The sequence below is a fragment of the Carettochelys insculpta genome, chromosome 9 (genome assembly GCF_033958435.1).
Source record: "Carettochelys insculpta isolate YL-2023 chromosome 9, ASM3395843v1, whole genome shotgun sequence".
NCBI lineage: Eukaryota > Metazoa > Chordata > Testudines > Carettochelyidae > Carettochelys > Carettochelys insculpta.
The window spans coordinates 4,000,595-4,016,243 of NC_134145.1; the positions used below are offsets into that span (position 1 = coordinate 4,000,595).

At 53.4% G+C, this 15,649-nt stretch overlaps 1 protein-coding gene across 7 annotated transcripts; it reads left to right on the forward strand.

Annotated features, from left to right (window-relative positions):
- The first annotated feature begins 203 nt into the window (after positions 1-203).
- Positions 204-15,620, forward strand: TOE1 (target of EGR1, exonuclease). 7 transcript variants are annotated; one of them, XM_075003541.1, is made up of 10 exons: positions 986-1,480; positions 1,699-1,828; positions 2,266-2,306; positions 3,104-3,200; positions 3,598-3,756; positions 4,832-5,091; positions 6,072-6,243; positions 7,942-12,060; positions 13,200-13,315; positions 13,703-15,619. In XM_075003541.1, exons 2-8 carry the CDS (start codon positions 1,718-1,720, stop codon positions 8,749-8,751), a joined length of 1,650 nt encoding a protein of 549 aa, XP_074859642.1. In that variant the 5' UTR covers positions 986-1,480; positions 1,699-1,717; the 3' UTR covers positions 8,752-12,060; positions 13,200-13,315; positions 13,703-15,619. The 7 variants fall into 7 exon arrangements, with proteins under 7 accessions (XP_074859640.1, XP_074859642.1, XP_074859643.1 ...); XM_075003542.1 differs by having other exon boundaries at positions 13,732-15,619; XM_075003543.1 differs by having other exon boundaries at positions 14,083-15,619.
- The last annotated feature ends 29 nt before the right edge of the window (positions 15,621-15,649 follow it).

The following is a 15,649-nucleotide window of genomic DNA, read 5'->3' on the forward strand; positions in this document are numbered from 1 at the left end:
GCCAATCAGCTGTTCGAGGGGCGCGTACCGGCCATCAGCCAATCAGCGTATCCGAAAGAGCCCGGCTCGTTCCTCATCCGGCCTCCCGCAAGGACCTTGCCCGCTCGCTGGGCTGCCCCGGTCAAACGCCTGATCAATACGAAAGTGCGTTGGCGCAGGCGCGTCGGCGACGTGACGCGTTGCGCGCGGGGCCGCCGCTCGAGAGCTGCCGTTGGCGGGAGCCGGAGACAGGCACCTGTTCGGGCAGCCCGGTCGCGCTGCCCTCAGGGAAGGACCCCTCCCCGCGTTCTCCAGTCCCGGAAGCGGGAGGATGGCGGCTCCGTGAGAGAGCTGCGGCCCGCGCGCCTCGGGGTGGGTCCGGGCGGGAGCCCCGGTATCGCGGGTCCCGACATGCACCGCGGCCTGGCTCGGGGGCTGCGGGTTCGAGTCGCGCGGATCCCGGTGTGGGCGGGAGGGGTATTACCCCCTCGGGGGGGGGCTGGAGGCAGGAGAAGGGGCGGTGGAAGACGGGGCAGGGGCAATGGAGACGGGGGGGAGAAGGGTGCTGTGGGGGGGGAGAAAGGACTGGGGGGTAGTGGGGGGGCGGGGACCATGGAGACAGGGGAGAAGGGGGCTGGGGGGCAGGTGAAGGGAGCTGGGGGCAGTGGGGGTGGAAGAAGGGGCGGGGACAATGGAGACATGGGGGAAGGGGATTGTGTGGGGGGAAGGACTGGGGGACTGTTGGGGGGTGGGGACCATGGAGAAGGGGACTGGGGGGCAGGTGAAGAGGGGTGGGGGTGGAAGAAGGGGCAGGGACAATGGAAAAGGGTGCTGGGGGGAAGGTGAAGAGGGGTGGGGGTGGAAGAAGGGGCAGGGACAATGGAGAAGGGGACTGGGGGGCAGGTGAAGAGGGGTGGGGGTGGAAGAAGGGGCAAGGACAATGGAGAAGGGTGCTGGGGGGAAGGTGAAGGGGGCTGGGGGCACAGTCCTCCCTCCATTAGTTCTGTCCGTGTGGGGAACGAATTTTGTTCTGCACCGAGGCAGGGCAGCTGCACAATGCCCATAGGAACCTGGCTGCTGCCAGCTGTGGGTGCTCAGGCAGCATTTGAATCTCCCCTGGCAGTCACCCAATGTATAGGGAACTGTGGCTGGGTATTTATAACCAGGGGAGAGCAGGGCCGCGAGGGGAGTATTGCTGATAGAGGAGGGGACGTCATACCATGTGCTAGCCTAGGGCCTGGCTTTAAAGCATTCTCTATGCTGCACCCTCCCCGCCGGTGACGCTAGTACCTGACGGGCCCACAGCTCGGTGCCCAGGCAACACAGGCCCCGACAGCAGAGTCTGGCTAGGCATTGCATTTCGTAGCTGTACAGGGTGGTTGCTCCTGGTTTCTGCCCTCAGATTGGGGGCTCCTGAAGGAGTCAGTTCATCAAAGGCCTGTTCCTCCCAGGCGCTCTAAGCACAGTGGTTTTCCCTGGGGATACACTGCCTTGTTGAGTGGTGAGTATTGCTTGTGCCAAGCTGTGTTGCTGATTGAATTTGGTTCGAGGTCATGGTAGAGAGCATAGCTGGCTTGTCTGTTGTCTCTGCAAAATAAGGTTCAGCCTTTTAATGTGTCTATCAACTGGCAGCACAGTGTCAGCACGGTGGAGGTTTGTTTTGGTCAATGACTCCTTGAAGTTTTAAGTAATTTCTGGTTTCTTTCTTATTTCTGGAAGCGGCACAATCTGTCTGAAGATGACCTGCCTGAAAATACCTGTCATTGACGTCCAGAATGATAACTTCAAGGAGCTGTGGCCATCCATGCTCCTGGCCATTAAAACCTCTAGCTTCATAGCTGTTGATACGGTGAGTGGAATGAGGAACGTTGCTTTTCTCAGCAACTTGACGTCATAGAATCCATGAGATCTTTCTTCGTTCCAGCTTTTTCATCGCTATTCTGTAACATGCTGCCAGACTTGTGTATGATATCCTAGGCAAGCTGTCCTTGGTTAGCTCCTTTCACATCCTGCGTCCCGAAGGGATTACTGTATCTCAAAGGGCTTGATGATTGATCTGAAGCACCTTCTGTCTTGTGTGAGGCAGCAGTTCCTTCTCCAGATGAAGGGGAGTATTCTTGTGTCAAATGTGCAACAGGATTTAAACTGGCCTCTAGCTGTTGGTTTAGCTGCTCCCTCGCAGTTTGTGGGAGGGTAATTAATTCACTCGCAGGAGATGTTAATCTTCACGTTGGAGTTTAAGGGGAGAGAACATGAAGTTTACTAACCAAACTCTTCTGTCTGCAGGAGCTAAGTGGGCTTGGAGCAAGGAAGAGCCTATTAAACCAGTAAGTAACATGCCATTAACAAATATCTGACCCTGCTGGTAGATGGAGTGCAATGTTCACATGTACATCCATTTTCAGACTTGTCCTAGAATACCATCTGCTTGGGTGCCTTTGTGCCAAAGTAGTTTTATTCATGCAGTTAGGGATGGAACCTCTTTTTACTGTTAACCTGATGTGCTGCCATTCTGGTAGAACAGAGTGGGGGTAGCAGCCATCTTGCAAGCATAATTCCTTCTGGAAATTGTCCCTGGGAGAGTCAGCTGAAAGCAGCAGTCCAGCGGGTGGGACTGCGAGCAACCTGGCCTCATGCTTGAGGTTGTGGCAGTTATTGCCAGATGCGCTCAGGTTAGGTAGGAGTTGCAACTGTGTAGTTCTCAAAACTAAAAGTTGTGACTGTTCCACAGTGGAATTGATGTAGGCCCGGCAGTTCCCAGCCTTTTCAGGCAGCGGTTTGGCTTACCAAGAATGCGGAGGTACCAGCCTGGGCCTACCTCCTTCCAGTCAGCTCCTCAAGGTACCTGTGATTGAGGAAAGGGGGGTGGGACAATCCCGATCTCTCTGGTGCAGAGAGGCTACTGCTGCTGCTCCCATCACCCTTTCACTTTGTGCACAATCGACTGGGGTCCAGGAGAAGGGCCCTTCATTAAAGTAGAGGATGAGGAGACCAGAGTGCTGCACAGCCCTGCAGTTGGTGGGACTGGCTGCTGTCAGTAGTGGTTTGTGCTTCCAGGAGGACAGAACTGTGCGTGGTCATTGCGATGTTTGCACCAGCCAACTGCTTTCCTCTCTCAACGCAGGTGTATTGAAGAGAGATACAAAGCTGTCTGCAGTGCTGCCAGAACACGCTCTGTCCTGTCTCTAGGAGTCGCTTGTTTCAAACAGCTCCCGGACAAGGTGCACTGTCTGTTCCCGCCACTCATATCTGTTACCATAACTGGCTGAAGTGTAGTGGGAGCTGGTGACGTAGTTAAAAGAGCCTTTTGTATGGTGCTGCTGTGCTAGAAAGGCATGTGCCATATCTGTTTGTATAGGGCACACCTCAGCAGGCAGCAGAGCGTCTGTTACAAGGCACCAACAGTGAGGAGCCCAGCTCCAGCTCTCACTGAAGTCAAAGGAACTTGGAACATCTGGGGGTGTCTGAGTCCGTGGGTGGCCGGGGCCATGGACGCTGCGTGGCAGCAGGCGTTGGTTTGAGTTTCCATGCCTTGTGCCAGTCCCAGGCCCCAGCCGTTTGCTGTGTGACTTGTCTGACTGGCTGGTCTAACTTTCTCCTTTTGATTTCTCTCTCCAGTCAGAAAATACATACCTCTCCCAAATCTACAACCTGACCCTGCTGTGCATGGAGGATTATATCATCGAACCTCAGTCGGTTCAGTTCCTGGTGCAGCACGGCTTTGACTTCAACAAGCAGTACTCCCAGGGGATTCCCTACCACAAGGGCAATGACAAGGTACCTGTGCGCGACGGGGAGATTCCAGGCCTTTTGGTCCTGTGATTTACCCTCCAGCTCACTGTAATCAAGGGGCAGCTCTGCTCAACTGGGTGCTTCAGTACAAGGCTCCATGCCAGAGGAGGAAATCTGAGCCCCAGCCCTGTCTGCCCGAGGTGTTCATGGAGAGAGATCCTTTGAAGTCTTGAGCTGTGGCTACATGTTGTTTGGGAGGGAGGTGAAGGTGGATAGTGCTGACCCGATAAGGAGATTCAAACTCCTTCTCGCTCTTCAACTGGCCGGTGTAACTGTAGCGCAGCGAAGCTGTAGGTTGACGTTGAGATGGTTAAGCCAGGTGACTGTGTCTGGAGTTGCAGGGTGCATAATGCCAGCAGTGCTGTCTCCAGGTTTGTGAATCAGGCATTGAGTTGTTTTTGGCCTGTGTTCTGGTTTGGGCCACCGCAGTCACACGCGGGAGAGCCTTTAACTTTTCCATTTGTGCAGTAAGTCCCTGCCTCTGCCCGGGCTCGTACAGAAGCTGCCCCCGAGCTTGGTGGGAAATCTGTGTCAGAACATTCACACGGTGTTTGTGATTTCCTGCAAACCCTATTTGGCCTTCCAAGTTCATCAGGGCTGACATCGCCTTGTTGACTGTTAAAAGCTCGAGTCCCAAAGAGATCATGTGACTTCTAGCAGTGGTGGGGGTTGGTGTTAAGGTCCCAGGAGATGGGAAAATGTCCATTTTCCACAGTCCTGGGCTGGTGTGCAGAATTGCCATGTGCTGCTGGTGGCTAGTTCATCTCCAGGGACGGCAGATGGGGCTGAGGGACTGGCAGTGGCTGTTAGTGGCCGGCCAAGGCTTCTGACTGCACTATTCTCCAATTAACTTTGCTTTTTTTCTCCCTCCAAATCCAGCCTGTGTCTTGCTGGGGGCCCCTCCCCAGTTCAGAGGGAGCAGTGGTAGTGGGGGGTCTCTCTTCAGTCTGCCAGGCTGGGCGAAGGGCTGCCTGCCATGGGGCACACAACGACTATATCAAAGAGATATGCAGCTGGCCGCGCAGACGAGGTTCGCTAACTGGACCCCTTTCCTTCCCAGGGCAATGAGAACCAGAGCCAGAATGTTCGTGCTTTCTTCTTGGAGCTGATCCGAGCAAAGAAACCCCTCATTCTGCACAACGGCCTGATAGATCTGGTGTTCCTCTACCAGTGCTTCTACGCCCACCTCCCCGACAGCCTTTGCACTTTCACTGCTGACCTTTCAGAGATGTTCCCAGCTGGGATCTACGATACCAAGTACGCCTCTGAGTTTGAGACCCGCTTTGTAGCCTCCTATCTGGAGTACGCCTACAAGAAGTGGTACGTGACACCTCATGCTCTTGTGGGGAGGTTCGCTGCTTTGCAGTCCCAGACAGACATGGGTCTTCCTACACCACCCTGTTCGCACCACGTGGGGACTCTCCTTAGACAGGATCACGCGTGTCTGCCCTGTGCCTCTCCCCTGTTCCACCCTAAGCTCTGTGGTATGAGGACAAGGTCTGATTTCCGTAGAGCTCAGGTGGAGAACAAGTGCCTGGTAGTATCTAAGAAAGAAGGAGCCAGTCTCTGTAGAGTCCCCTTGTGAAAGAGTCCAGCAAAGAAATCAGGGCAGCTAAAATGAAATTGAAATGTTGGGGTTAAAATGTGCTCCTTGTTGCGAGGTTGTCCCTTCTTTGTCCCACCCAGAGCTGTCCTGCAGGGAGTATTTCCTGGCAGATGTGAGCTGGAAGCAGCCACGTACATCAGTCTGTGCCTGCCATTGCTATCGGTCCCAACTCCGCACCACTCCACATGCTGACCTCTGCAGTGGGACTGTGCCCCTGAGCCAGGTGACTGGCAGTGGTGTAGCCCACCGGAATCTCTCCCCTCAACTTCACCCAGTGATTATGAAGCCTGTTTGTTGCCTGTTTTGGGAACCGAGAGGCAAGAATCTGCTGGATGGGCCCTAGATCAGCTCTTGGATATTCCTGTTTCTGTTCCGAGCCCGTCTTTTCTCCCTGCTCCTTAGCACTCCCCTGACTAACGGAAGTTGTGTGCACTGAGCACTAACTCCTTACGTTGTTCCCGTGTTGTGTCCCAGCTCTGCAGGATCCTGCTGAGACCACTGCACGTGGAAAGAACCTTCTCGAGGCACAAAAGAAAGGAACCATTCAGTGTGTCTCATGCCAAGACAAACAGATAGCGAGAAGCTGCCCCTCAGAGCAGTTCCCTTTGGTTGAGTCGCTTCACCGCGTCTCTCCCTCCCCCGCTCTGCCCTGGCCTTTCTGCAGAGAGCCTAAATGAATCTTTGTGCGTTCCAGCAAACGGGAGAACTGCAAGCTGCGGGATGCCAGCAGCCAGCACGTTTCCATTGAGTTTTGTAACTACCCTGCCAGCATGTCGCCGTACATCGACTATCGCTACTGCTCCCTGGCAGACCCTGATCACAGCGTGGCCGACACGAATAAGGTCTCCGTCTGCGAAACCTTCTCGGTGAGTAGCAGTAATGCTCACATCCGGCAGAGTCAAGCCTGGGTGCTGTTGGCGTTCTGAGGTGAGCAGGGTGGGAAAGATAGATTGGGACCTTCTGTTCACCCAGACTCACCATACAATGATTTACACCCCAGGTTACCCAGGGGAATGGCCGGCCACAGATCGAGGCCATAAGTTCTGTGGCTGCAGGAAGGGATTAGATGCTTGTATGGCTAATAAGAGTATCACTGATGACCTGGTCTGGAAGGGAGGGAAGCAGTCCTGCCTCAGGGAACAAGCCCGTCTCTGACTAGTGGGGGTTAAAAGAACTTTCTGTGGACGGGTTACCCCACAGCTGCCTCCCGGAAGGTTTCTGACACGTTCCTGCAGGTAGCAGGAACTGTCTGTGGGCTACCAGTGGCCGAGGTGGGGTCCGGCCTCCTATCCTTTGGATCAAATTCATCCTTGGTGTAACCCCACTGACAGACAAGTGCCACTCTGAGCATGGCCAGTTTCCGATGCGTTTGTCTCCACTATCTGCAAGATCAGGGTCAATCTTGCAGGGTTCAATTTCACGCCCCTACAGTGGACAGACAGAATCGAACTATGAGGGGTGACCCCTGTATTCCTCAGTATCACAAGGAGCAAGGGAGGATGGCAGGTGAATCAACTGTAGATAAGTCGATTCCAGCTACCCACTTGCTGTAGTTGGAATTGCGCATCTACAGTCGACTTTAAGGTCTAATGTAGACCATAATTCACCATGGGTGGCGGGTGAAGTGCTGCTTGGGGTGGCAAACACCCCAGCCTGTGGCTCCTCCCACACTCCACCTTTGCTCCGCCCAGGCCCTCACCCGCCCCCACCCCCCCCACGGTCTCCCAGTGCACCCATTTCCGGAAGATTTGGAAGCAGGTTTTTGTACTGTAGTGATTACAACTGAAACGTCGGTCGGATAAGGCCGGGCTTTTTGAAGAATTTATTTTCAAAAACGCTGTCTGAAGAGTCGAGCGTTTCCGGCTAAAGCTGAGTACTCGGGTTGTGCATCTCAACATCTGCGCAAGGGGTTTCTGGAGGTGACTTGCTAATCCTCCACCACAAACGAACCAAACAGTTCCCGCAGATTTTAAGCTAAGCGCCTGGAGCCCTAGCGCTGCGCGAGTGCTTGTGTCGGGAAACAGAGCTGGCGCCTGCCTATTGAATGGTTTACTTACTACTAAAATGGCTCTTTCCCGGGTTCAGTGTTACGCTCGCAGGTCTGGCAAGCTGGACGGCTTTTCCCATTTAAGGGAGCAGATCTGCTGTGGGGGGGAGTCGCCAGCCTGCTCTGGGAGCCTTCAGAAACCCTCAGAATGGGAAGGGGAAGCGGTTGAGCACTAAGACCCAGGGGAGGCATTGCCTCCCTTTGCCTCTCATACCCACAACCCATGTAACCCCCCATGCACTTGTGCAGGTGTAGCGGGCTTTGTGCGGAGCAGGGTCTAGGGAGGTGCCCCTCAGCTCCCTGGTTGTCAGCTGCTATGTAGCCCAGCAGGGAGGATCACTGGTGGCTCAGGCCACAGCCTGTGCTGTTGCTCTGCCCCGAGGAGACGGCATCATAAGCCATCTGTGAGGCAGCCCGATGCAGTGGGAGCCGCTTCCCCCGCTTACTGGCTGGTAGAGCAGCTGTCACTGTGAGGCTTGTTTCTGTCGCTGCCTCTGACTTGTCCTTCTCCGGCCAGGCCTACGGCTGGTGTCCGAACGGGGTGAAGTGTCCCCAGTCGCACAACATCGACCTCATCATCGACGAGGACGAGAAGCTGAAAGAGGAGAAGCGGAAGAAGCGGAAGCAGAGGTGGAGGCGCCGGAGGAACGCAGAGGAGCCCAAGAAGGAGCCTGCGCAGGGAAGTCCGGGGAGGGGGAAGGACATGGAGGTGGCTCAGAATGGGGAGGACGGGCCGCCGCGGAAGCAGAGCTGTCGTGGCAGTCTGGCTGCGGGGCTGGCCGGGGATGCGTCCAGTGAGGAAGTGGAGAGCTCGATTGACATGGAGCGCGAGCCTGGCTCGGAGAGCACGACGGACGTCAGGATGGAGGAGGATCTGGGCGGTGCCCCAGACCATGGGGGCAGCCAGGGGAGTGCTGCTCCCCTAGTAGAAACAGACATTGGCCCTGCTGCTGGAGGAAACACCTTGGAGAAAGGGCAGGAGGTGGGCCCTGAGGAGCAAAGCTCAGCAGTCCCCCTGGAGCACGATTCTGACCCGAAACCTGCCTCCCAGGCCGGGAAGCACTCAGCATCTCAGGCCAGCCGCTCGGAGGGGGGCATTCACCGAGCCGGCTTTGATGCCTTCATGACTGGCTACATCATGGCCTACGTCTGGATGCTGAAGAAAAGAGAGGGCCAGGACTGTGACTCTGGGCCCTGGCTGCCAGACTGTCACAATAAGCTGTATCTCAGTGGGAAATCGGTGCCACTTCACATCGTGAAGAGTTTATTTTCAAAATCCTCCAAAGCCCACAGCCAGAAAATGAAGTTGGCCTGGGCTAGCGGCTAGAACAGGCAAGACTGTCTTTTCTTCCCACATTCAGAGGCTCTTTGCTCGGCGCTTGAAGAGTTAGGCAGGCAGGGAGTGATATCTTAGTCGTGTTTTATTTCTGTACAATTAAATAGCACCCTGCCTGAATTCCCATATGGTCCTCCTTAGCCAGGAGTCGGGGGCTGACTGCATTGGCTAGCGCCTGCTTGGAATGGGGGTGGGGGGCTGTGTGCTGTTTTCATCTCACCAATCGAACAGCATGGGGCGATGGCCTGAGAGCAGCAGGGGCCTGGCTCAGAGGTCCCTGGTGCAGCACGCACAGGCTGCCTCTCAGCCTTTGGAAAGGGGAGGGGCAGAGAGGCGGAGGCGTTAGCCAAATTCATTCTTGCAGGTGAGGGGCAGCAAGAGCCCAGCCCTGTAACTTGTTTTCTGAGGCTTGGATCTTCTCCTGAGGGCAGAGAGCACATTCCCAGGGGCTTGTGGGGTGGGGGCCAGCTATCTTTTCAGCTCATGTGCTGGGTTCCCAGCCTGCCCAGGGGCTGGTGGTTACTGCTGTCCCATCCCTCCTCCCTTGTGTGCGGGGAGACTTCACCCCTGTCCCTGAGTGGGCGGCCTGTCCCCTCCCTGGCCCAGCCAGGACGAGGGAGCAGGGAAGGGAGAAGCAGTTCAAACAGGGCCAATGGGGCCTTGAACCCCCAACCCCCTTCTGTCTCCTCTCTACCTTTCCCCTTACTGCTGTGACCTCCCTCCAGTCAGCGTACGCCCCTGGCTCTGCCAAAAGAACTCTGTGAACGCAGACGTGTTGTGAAGGGGGCGTTAGGAACCCCTTGACCAAGCGACCTGCCTTCCTCTTATCACCTGCTCTTAAGTCCTGGGTGCCAGAGGGGAGCTGCTTCGTGCTTAATTCCTGGCCAGTGCTTTTAAACCGACAGCAGGCTGTGCGGGTGGTGTGCGGAGCCCTTTCAAACACTGCCCTTCAACCCAAGATTCTGGGTTGGGAGTAAAGCTTTGAACCTGCCCTGGTGTTAGAGAACAAGGGACAGGCCCAGGACAGGCTCTTCCAAACCTGCCCCCAGTAAGTCTTGATCTCAGAGGTCATGGGGGCGACGGCTCCGAGAGCCGTCCCTGTGCTGTCCCCACAGGCTTCCTGAGAACCCAAGAGCTATTAACACTCTTTGCTGCACACGTGGGTTTCATTCCTGTTTGGCTCGAATCACTGATGCAGCGACCCAGAGGTCCTGAGTGAGCCTTGACTCAGTCCACCACAAGCCCTCACAGCAGGGCCTGGAGGCTGTTCTGCTGGCCCAGGGCAGCTCAGGCCACGTGAGAACGTCAGAACCAAAGCTGGCCAAACTCGGGGCTGTTTCTCAGCCACTTCCCCGTCCAGGGACCTGAAGTTCAGAGCCCTCTCCCTGTACTACACGTCCTGAGGCGCAGCACATTTCAGCACCCAGAGCTGCAAAGGGGAGTTTGGAGCAAGGAGGGGGTAAGGCCCTCATCTTAAGGGGCGGGAGGTGGTGCACATGTCAGTCACCAGCTAAGTGCTCTGGAACTGCTCTGAATGAAGTCAGACAGGACTCCAGGGCAGCACGGCTCCCCTCAGGGCCCACACTCACCTGGGCAAGCCTCATTGGCTCCGGCACCCTCCCGCTGTGACTTTGGGGCATTCAGCGGTGTGTGTCTGTCTGTCTGTCTGTCTGTCTGTCTGTCTGTCTGTCTGTCTGTCTCTCTCTCTCTCACACACACACACACACACACACACACACACACACACACACACACACACACACACACACACACACACACACACACACACACACACACACACACACACACACACACACACACACACACACACACACACACCTTTCTTCTGTGAGCCTCGTCCAGGGAGTCAGCGGGATGGGATCTGCCATGCACCCAGCTCCGCAGGCGGCAGTGACTCAGCTTGTTTAGAAAACAAGGAATGGCCTGTCGAGCAGCACTCATATGGAACTTAGAGATTAGGAGCACTGAGGAGATTACATCTTGGGTTTCAGGGCCTTGGGTTTCCCCCACCCTTGAGTCCTACACTGGGGCCTGATAGCTCTGCCTCCTTGTCTCCCTGGGGCAAGGGCACCCAACCTATCCATCTCACTTTGTTCTCCAACAGCTGCAGCTGATTCTCATGGGGTTTGGGCCACAGACATCAGCTGGCAGGCTACAGTCCGTCAGCCCGTTTCTACCCAGGCAGCCAGCTGTCAGTCAGTCACCCTCTTGGAACCTCTGCAGCAAGCACATGCCCTTGTCTCACCACCTGGGGACTTGAGTAACAGGAAGCAGAGGCATAGAGGGGGATACAGGGCAGGGTGCTGGGAAAGAAGCAGAGCTTTCATTAGGTGGTCTGTAAATGCACAGCAGCACCAGAGCTGTGAGCATGGGGAAGGGGGCTTTTTCTTTGGCTTTCTCTTTTCCCTGACAGGACTGGAGGCAGGAAGGCTGAGACAGCCATGCTAAGGCCCCAGGCAACAGACGAAAGCGTGAAGGTGGCTCAGCATGGAAGTGGCAGGCTGTACATGATCCTAGAGGGAGTAGCTGAAAAGAGCTTTGTCTGGATGAAGTGTTGCCTGCTAGAGCCACTTAAAGAAAATCTCAGGGCTGGAGAGCAGCTGCAAACTAGTTTTAGAGGCGGGTCAAGCAGCGATGGAGCAAAGGCAAGAGGAGGCTGAAAGGAAACGTCAAGACTCCTAAGAGCAAGGCGGACTGAAGAACACGGCATGGAGACGAGTGCAAGAAGTGGGCAGTGGAAGCAGGTGGCTACGTGAACAGGCAGAGGTTTTGGGGAGCTGGAAAATGAAAAGAGGGCACAGCCGGTGGTAGCAGATGGTGGAAGGGTGAGGAAGATGAGAACAGCTAATCCTCCAAGAAGTGCAAGAAGAGCCAAGGGTGATACCCAGAACTCGGCACACCGAGAGGTACAGGATGACTTGCAGCAGACTGGAAGGGAAATAAGCGACAAGGATTTGCAGCTCGAAAGAAACAGTGCCTCACATCATCCTTAAAGGCAGGTATACATGAATGGAACTGACACAGCAGTCACAAGCTGATCCAGGGCACAGAAGCTAGTGGCAGACGGCACACCTAAGATAAGGGACGTGGGCCTGCTGCTAAAGAGGATCCTAATGGGAGCAGAAAGAATCCCTGATAATGTCCTTTTTTCCTAGGCCTGTTAGAGTTCCACTGGAATGTACAAAGGGAGCCTGCCAGGTTGGGGAAGATGCTCCAGGAAATGGAAGCTCCAGTGATCGTGGGTGGGATTCTGCCTGTCTCGGAAGGAGAGCAACAAAAGTGAGACAAGGGGATGATGATGAACAGATGGGTGAGGCAGTGGTGCTTAGAGGGAGGGTTTAGGATAGTTGAGATCTGGGAGTCATTTGGGGGGAGACGCAAGTGTGCATGACAGGGACTCTACCTGACTAGGACAGGAAATTGATGTTTGAGAGGGAGATTGGGACAACGCGTTAGAAGTGGTTTGACGTGGGAACTCGGGGGAGACAGGTGGGAGGTGTGCGTATAATCTCCACCCTGATTTTAACATTGAGGTGGGAGAAAAATCAACTCAGAACGGCTACAGCAAAGAAGAAAGGACTGGCGACGGGGGGGTAGAATAGCTGTCAGAGAGAGAGGGGGGAGCCCTATTAGTCTGCATTTGCAAAAACAAGAAGTCCTGGGGCACCTTAGAGACTAACTTTTGTAGGCAAAGACCCACTTTGTCAGGTGGCTCTTTGCCTTGAAAGTTTATGCTCCAAAAAACCTGTTAGTTTATGGCTGTGTCTACACTACAAAAATAACTTTGAAGTTGTCTACACACACCCTACTTCAAAGTAGGGCACTACTCCATTGCCAGGAATGGAGGAAGGACTTTGACAGGCTCCCTACTTGGAAGTGAAGGAAAATGTCTGTAGCCTCTCTGACGGCGACTTGGAAGTAGTGCGTAACTTCAAAGTTAACTCCTAGCCTAGACGCACCCTTCAGGCTGCCTCAGGATTTCTCATTGTTTTGGCCATGAGAGAGGACAGTGCTGACACCCGCTAGGTATGCGGTACTGACAGGCGAATGACTGTCCCTAAACAGGCAGGGAAGGTAGGTGAAGTAACACGAAGCAACAACACTTAAAACATTTGTACACCAATGCCAGGAGCTTAAGTTACCAGATGAGGGTACTAGAGCTACCGCTGCAGGAAGTGAAACCACACACGGTAGGGATAGGAGGAATGTTGTGGAGTAGCAGACCTGCCTGGAGGACAGCCCCTGAAAGGGGTGTGGTGTTCAGGCCAGACACATAGAAGCAGCAGTGGTGGAGTGGCAGCCTGGGTTTCTGGTGAAGTTGGCTGTAAAGAAATCAGAAGTGATAGCAGGGAGCAGATGGTCTTGTTGGGCCAGAAATCACTTTGGGGAAGAAAATAACCTGCCGTTTCCTGATGCAGCGTTTGGGGCATGCTGCAGCCCAGCACGAGCCACTCTGGTTTGAACTGCGTATGGTGGATTTGCTGTCATTTGAGGACTTCAGTAGCTCAGCCACAGGGGTCAGTTACTGGAACAGGTGGGTGACGTTCTGGGGTCCTTTCTGACGCTAATGCTGCTTTTAGAGCACTTGAATAATGGCGCTTTAAACTGCAAGCAACACTCCATCTTCTGTAAAGCAGGGCAGCAAATCTGCTAAACTGCAGAAACAGACAATTAGTAATAGAACTCAATATTTGTCTCACCTAATGAGCCACGCTGCCCTGCCCAGGCAGGGCCTGCCAGAAAAAGGCCCTCACCTGTGCCTAGAAAGGGGCTTACTGCCCCCTTCTCACACACCTTGGAAAACAAACTTGCTCTCTCCCTCGCTGACTGTAACTAGAGTAACTTGATTCAAGTTCGACCATCTTCCCTTCACTCTTATGCCCAACATTTTAGCTAGTTTTTCACCCGTCCTTGAATTTAGTTTATTTGAAGGTCGTGCCTGTGCTACAGGAAACAGAAAAGATACTGACCCAGCGGCAGTGGACACCAGCGAAGGATGACCAAATACAGCAGGAATCGTTCATTTTAAATCAGCCAAGCTGTGTTCATCCCCTACCTAGAACTCTCCCTGCGTGCCTGTAGCAGGATACAGAACTTCAAAGGCCAGAAGGGCCTACTGTCCTCGGCTAGTCTGACCTCTGATCTAGCACAGGCCCCAGACGCTCTTCAAAACAACTTCTGGAGCAGAGCACCTGGAAGAGCATCCAGGCTTGCTTTAAAAGTTGTCCATGGTAAATTACAGTTTAGTTTCGGTCTGTCTCACCGGAGTTTCCTGATGTTGGATTGTTGTGCCGTTCTCAGCCAGATTGAAGCTCTTCAGCACATGAGTCAACAAGCAAAATAGCAAGAGGAGCCTTTTTTTTTCTTTTGAATTCAGTTAAAAAACTAACTCGAGCCACAGCACATGTGAATACGAGATGGTCCTTAATAAATATCAAATGGTTCTTTCTGTAACCCCTATTTTAAGAGCAGCACACACACGATTTGTAATGCAATATGTTTACTGCAGGACTAACAAATTTTATGTATTACATTTCCTTACACTGTGTGTGCGTATGTACCACTGTCTTTCACTCCTGAACCTTCTCCCGCTGGAGGACACTAGTAGGAGTTATCCAACTTTTTGAGGTCACAGGAGCACATATTGTTTGCTATTTAGCTATGAGTTTATGATGTTATTGGGCTTTTAGACATTCACCATTTATGGAAAAAAAGTTGGGTTTTTTTTGTTTTTGTTTTTTTAAACTTCACAATTATACCATTGGGAGCCACAAAGAAGTCCTTAAAGAGCCCCATGCAGCTCTGTGGGACCATAGGTTGCAGACCCCGGCTTTAGCAAAGAGCTTTTCTCCCTCTGGGTATCTACAGACTGTAATCCAAGCCGCCCTCAGTCTTCCCTTGGCTAATCTCAAAAGAGCTCACTCTATCTAGTGATCACTGTAAGACAAGTTTTCTAATCCTCTGAGTCTTCATACAATGGCAAGGGGACAGAGAAGTCTTCTTGAATTGTAGGCACTAGAGGGGTGCATAGAATTCCAGCAGTGCTCACTCCAGTATCTAATACAGAGGTACAATAACCTTGCTCCTCTAACTTGAGACTCCCCTTTGTGCATCACAGCAGCTCATTGATCACTGCATTTCACAGGGAGCTTATTTTCAGCAGATTAGCCAGCCCTGATCCAGAGTCACTGCTTCCCAACAGAGAACCCCCATCCTGTTACATGTGCAGTACACCTTGTTTGCTTGCACTCACCAGCCCAGTGTGTAAGTGACCTGTCCTCTTATCATTTCCTTGCCCGTTTGTGTCAACGGTAAACTTTTGGGGAGATTTGTTTTCTTTAATAAAAATATTTGATGGCATGGGACCAAACACTGATCATTGCAGGAACATGCCTATTTGATTATAATTAATAATTCCATTCGGAGACCCATCAGCCATGCTTTAACCTACCGAATGTTTGCCAAATTAATTGTATAATATTTTTAATCAAAGTGTCAGATATTACCAAATCAAATACCTTCCAGCTGTGCGAGTGTATTGCAAACTTACCTGCAACTTACCTCTGCTAGCCCATTTCCAGATTATGCCTGTGCCCAAACAGTCATGCCTGGTCCGCTTTAGTAAGCGCCATGGCCAAGAGCCATTTGTCTGCCACTTTCTTCGGAACTTGTATACATTTAAAGGCTAAAACATCCACTCAGTGATCGCTACCAGTGTTCCTTGTACGATAAGTGCTCAGGTGGCCACACAGGAGCCACTCAGCCTATTAGACACAGGCAGGTGGCTGTGGGCCCTCTGCTGTTGGTGATGCACATGAGATTTATTCTGCCTATGGATGGAAACAAGAGGAAACCCTGATCACTACCC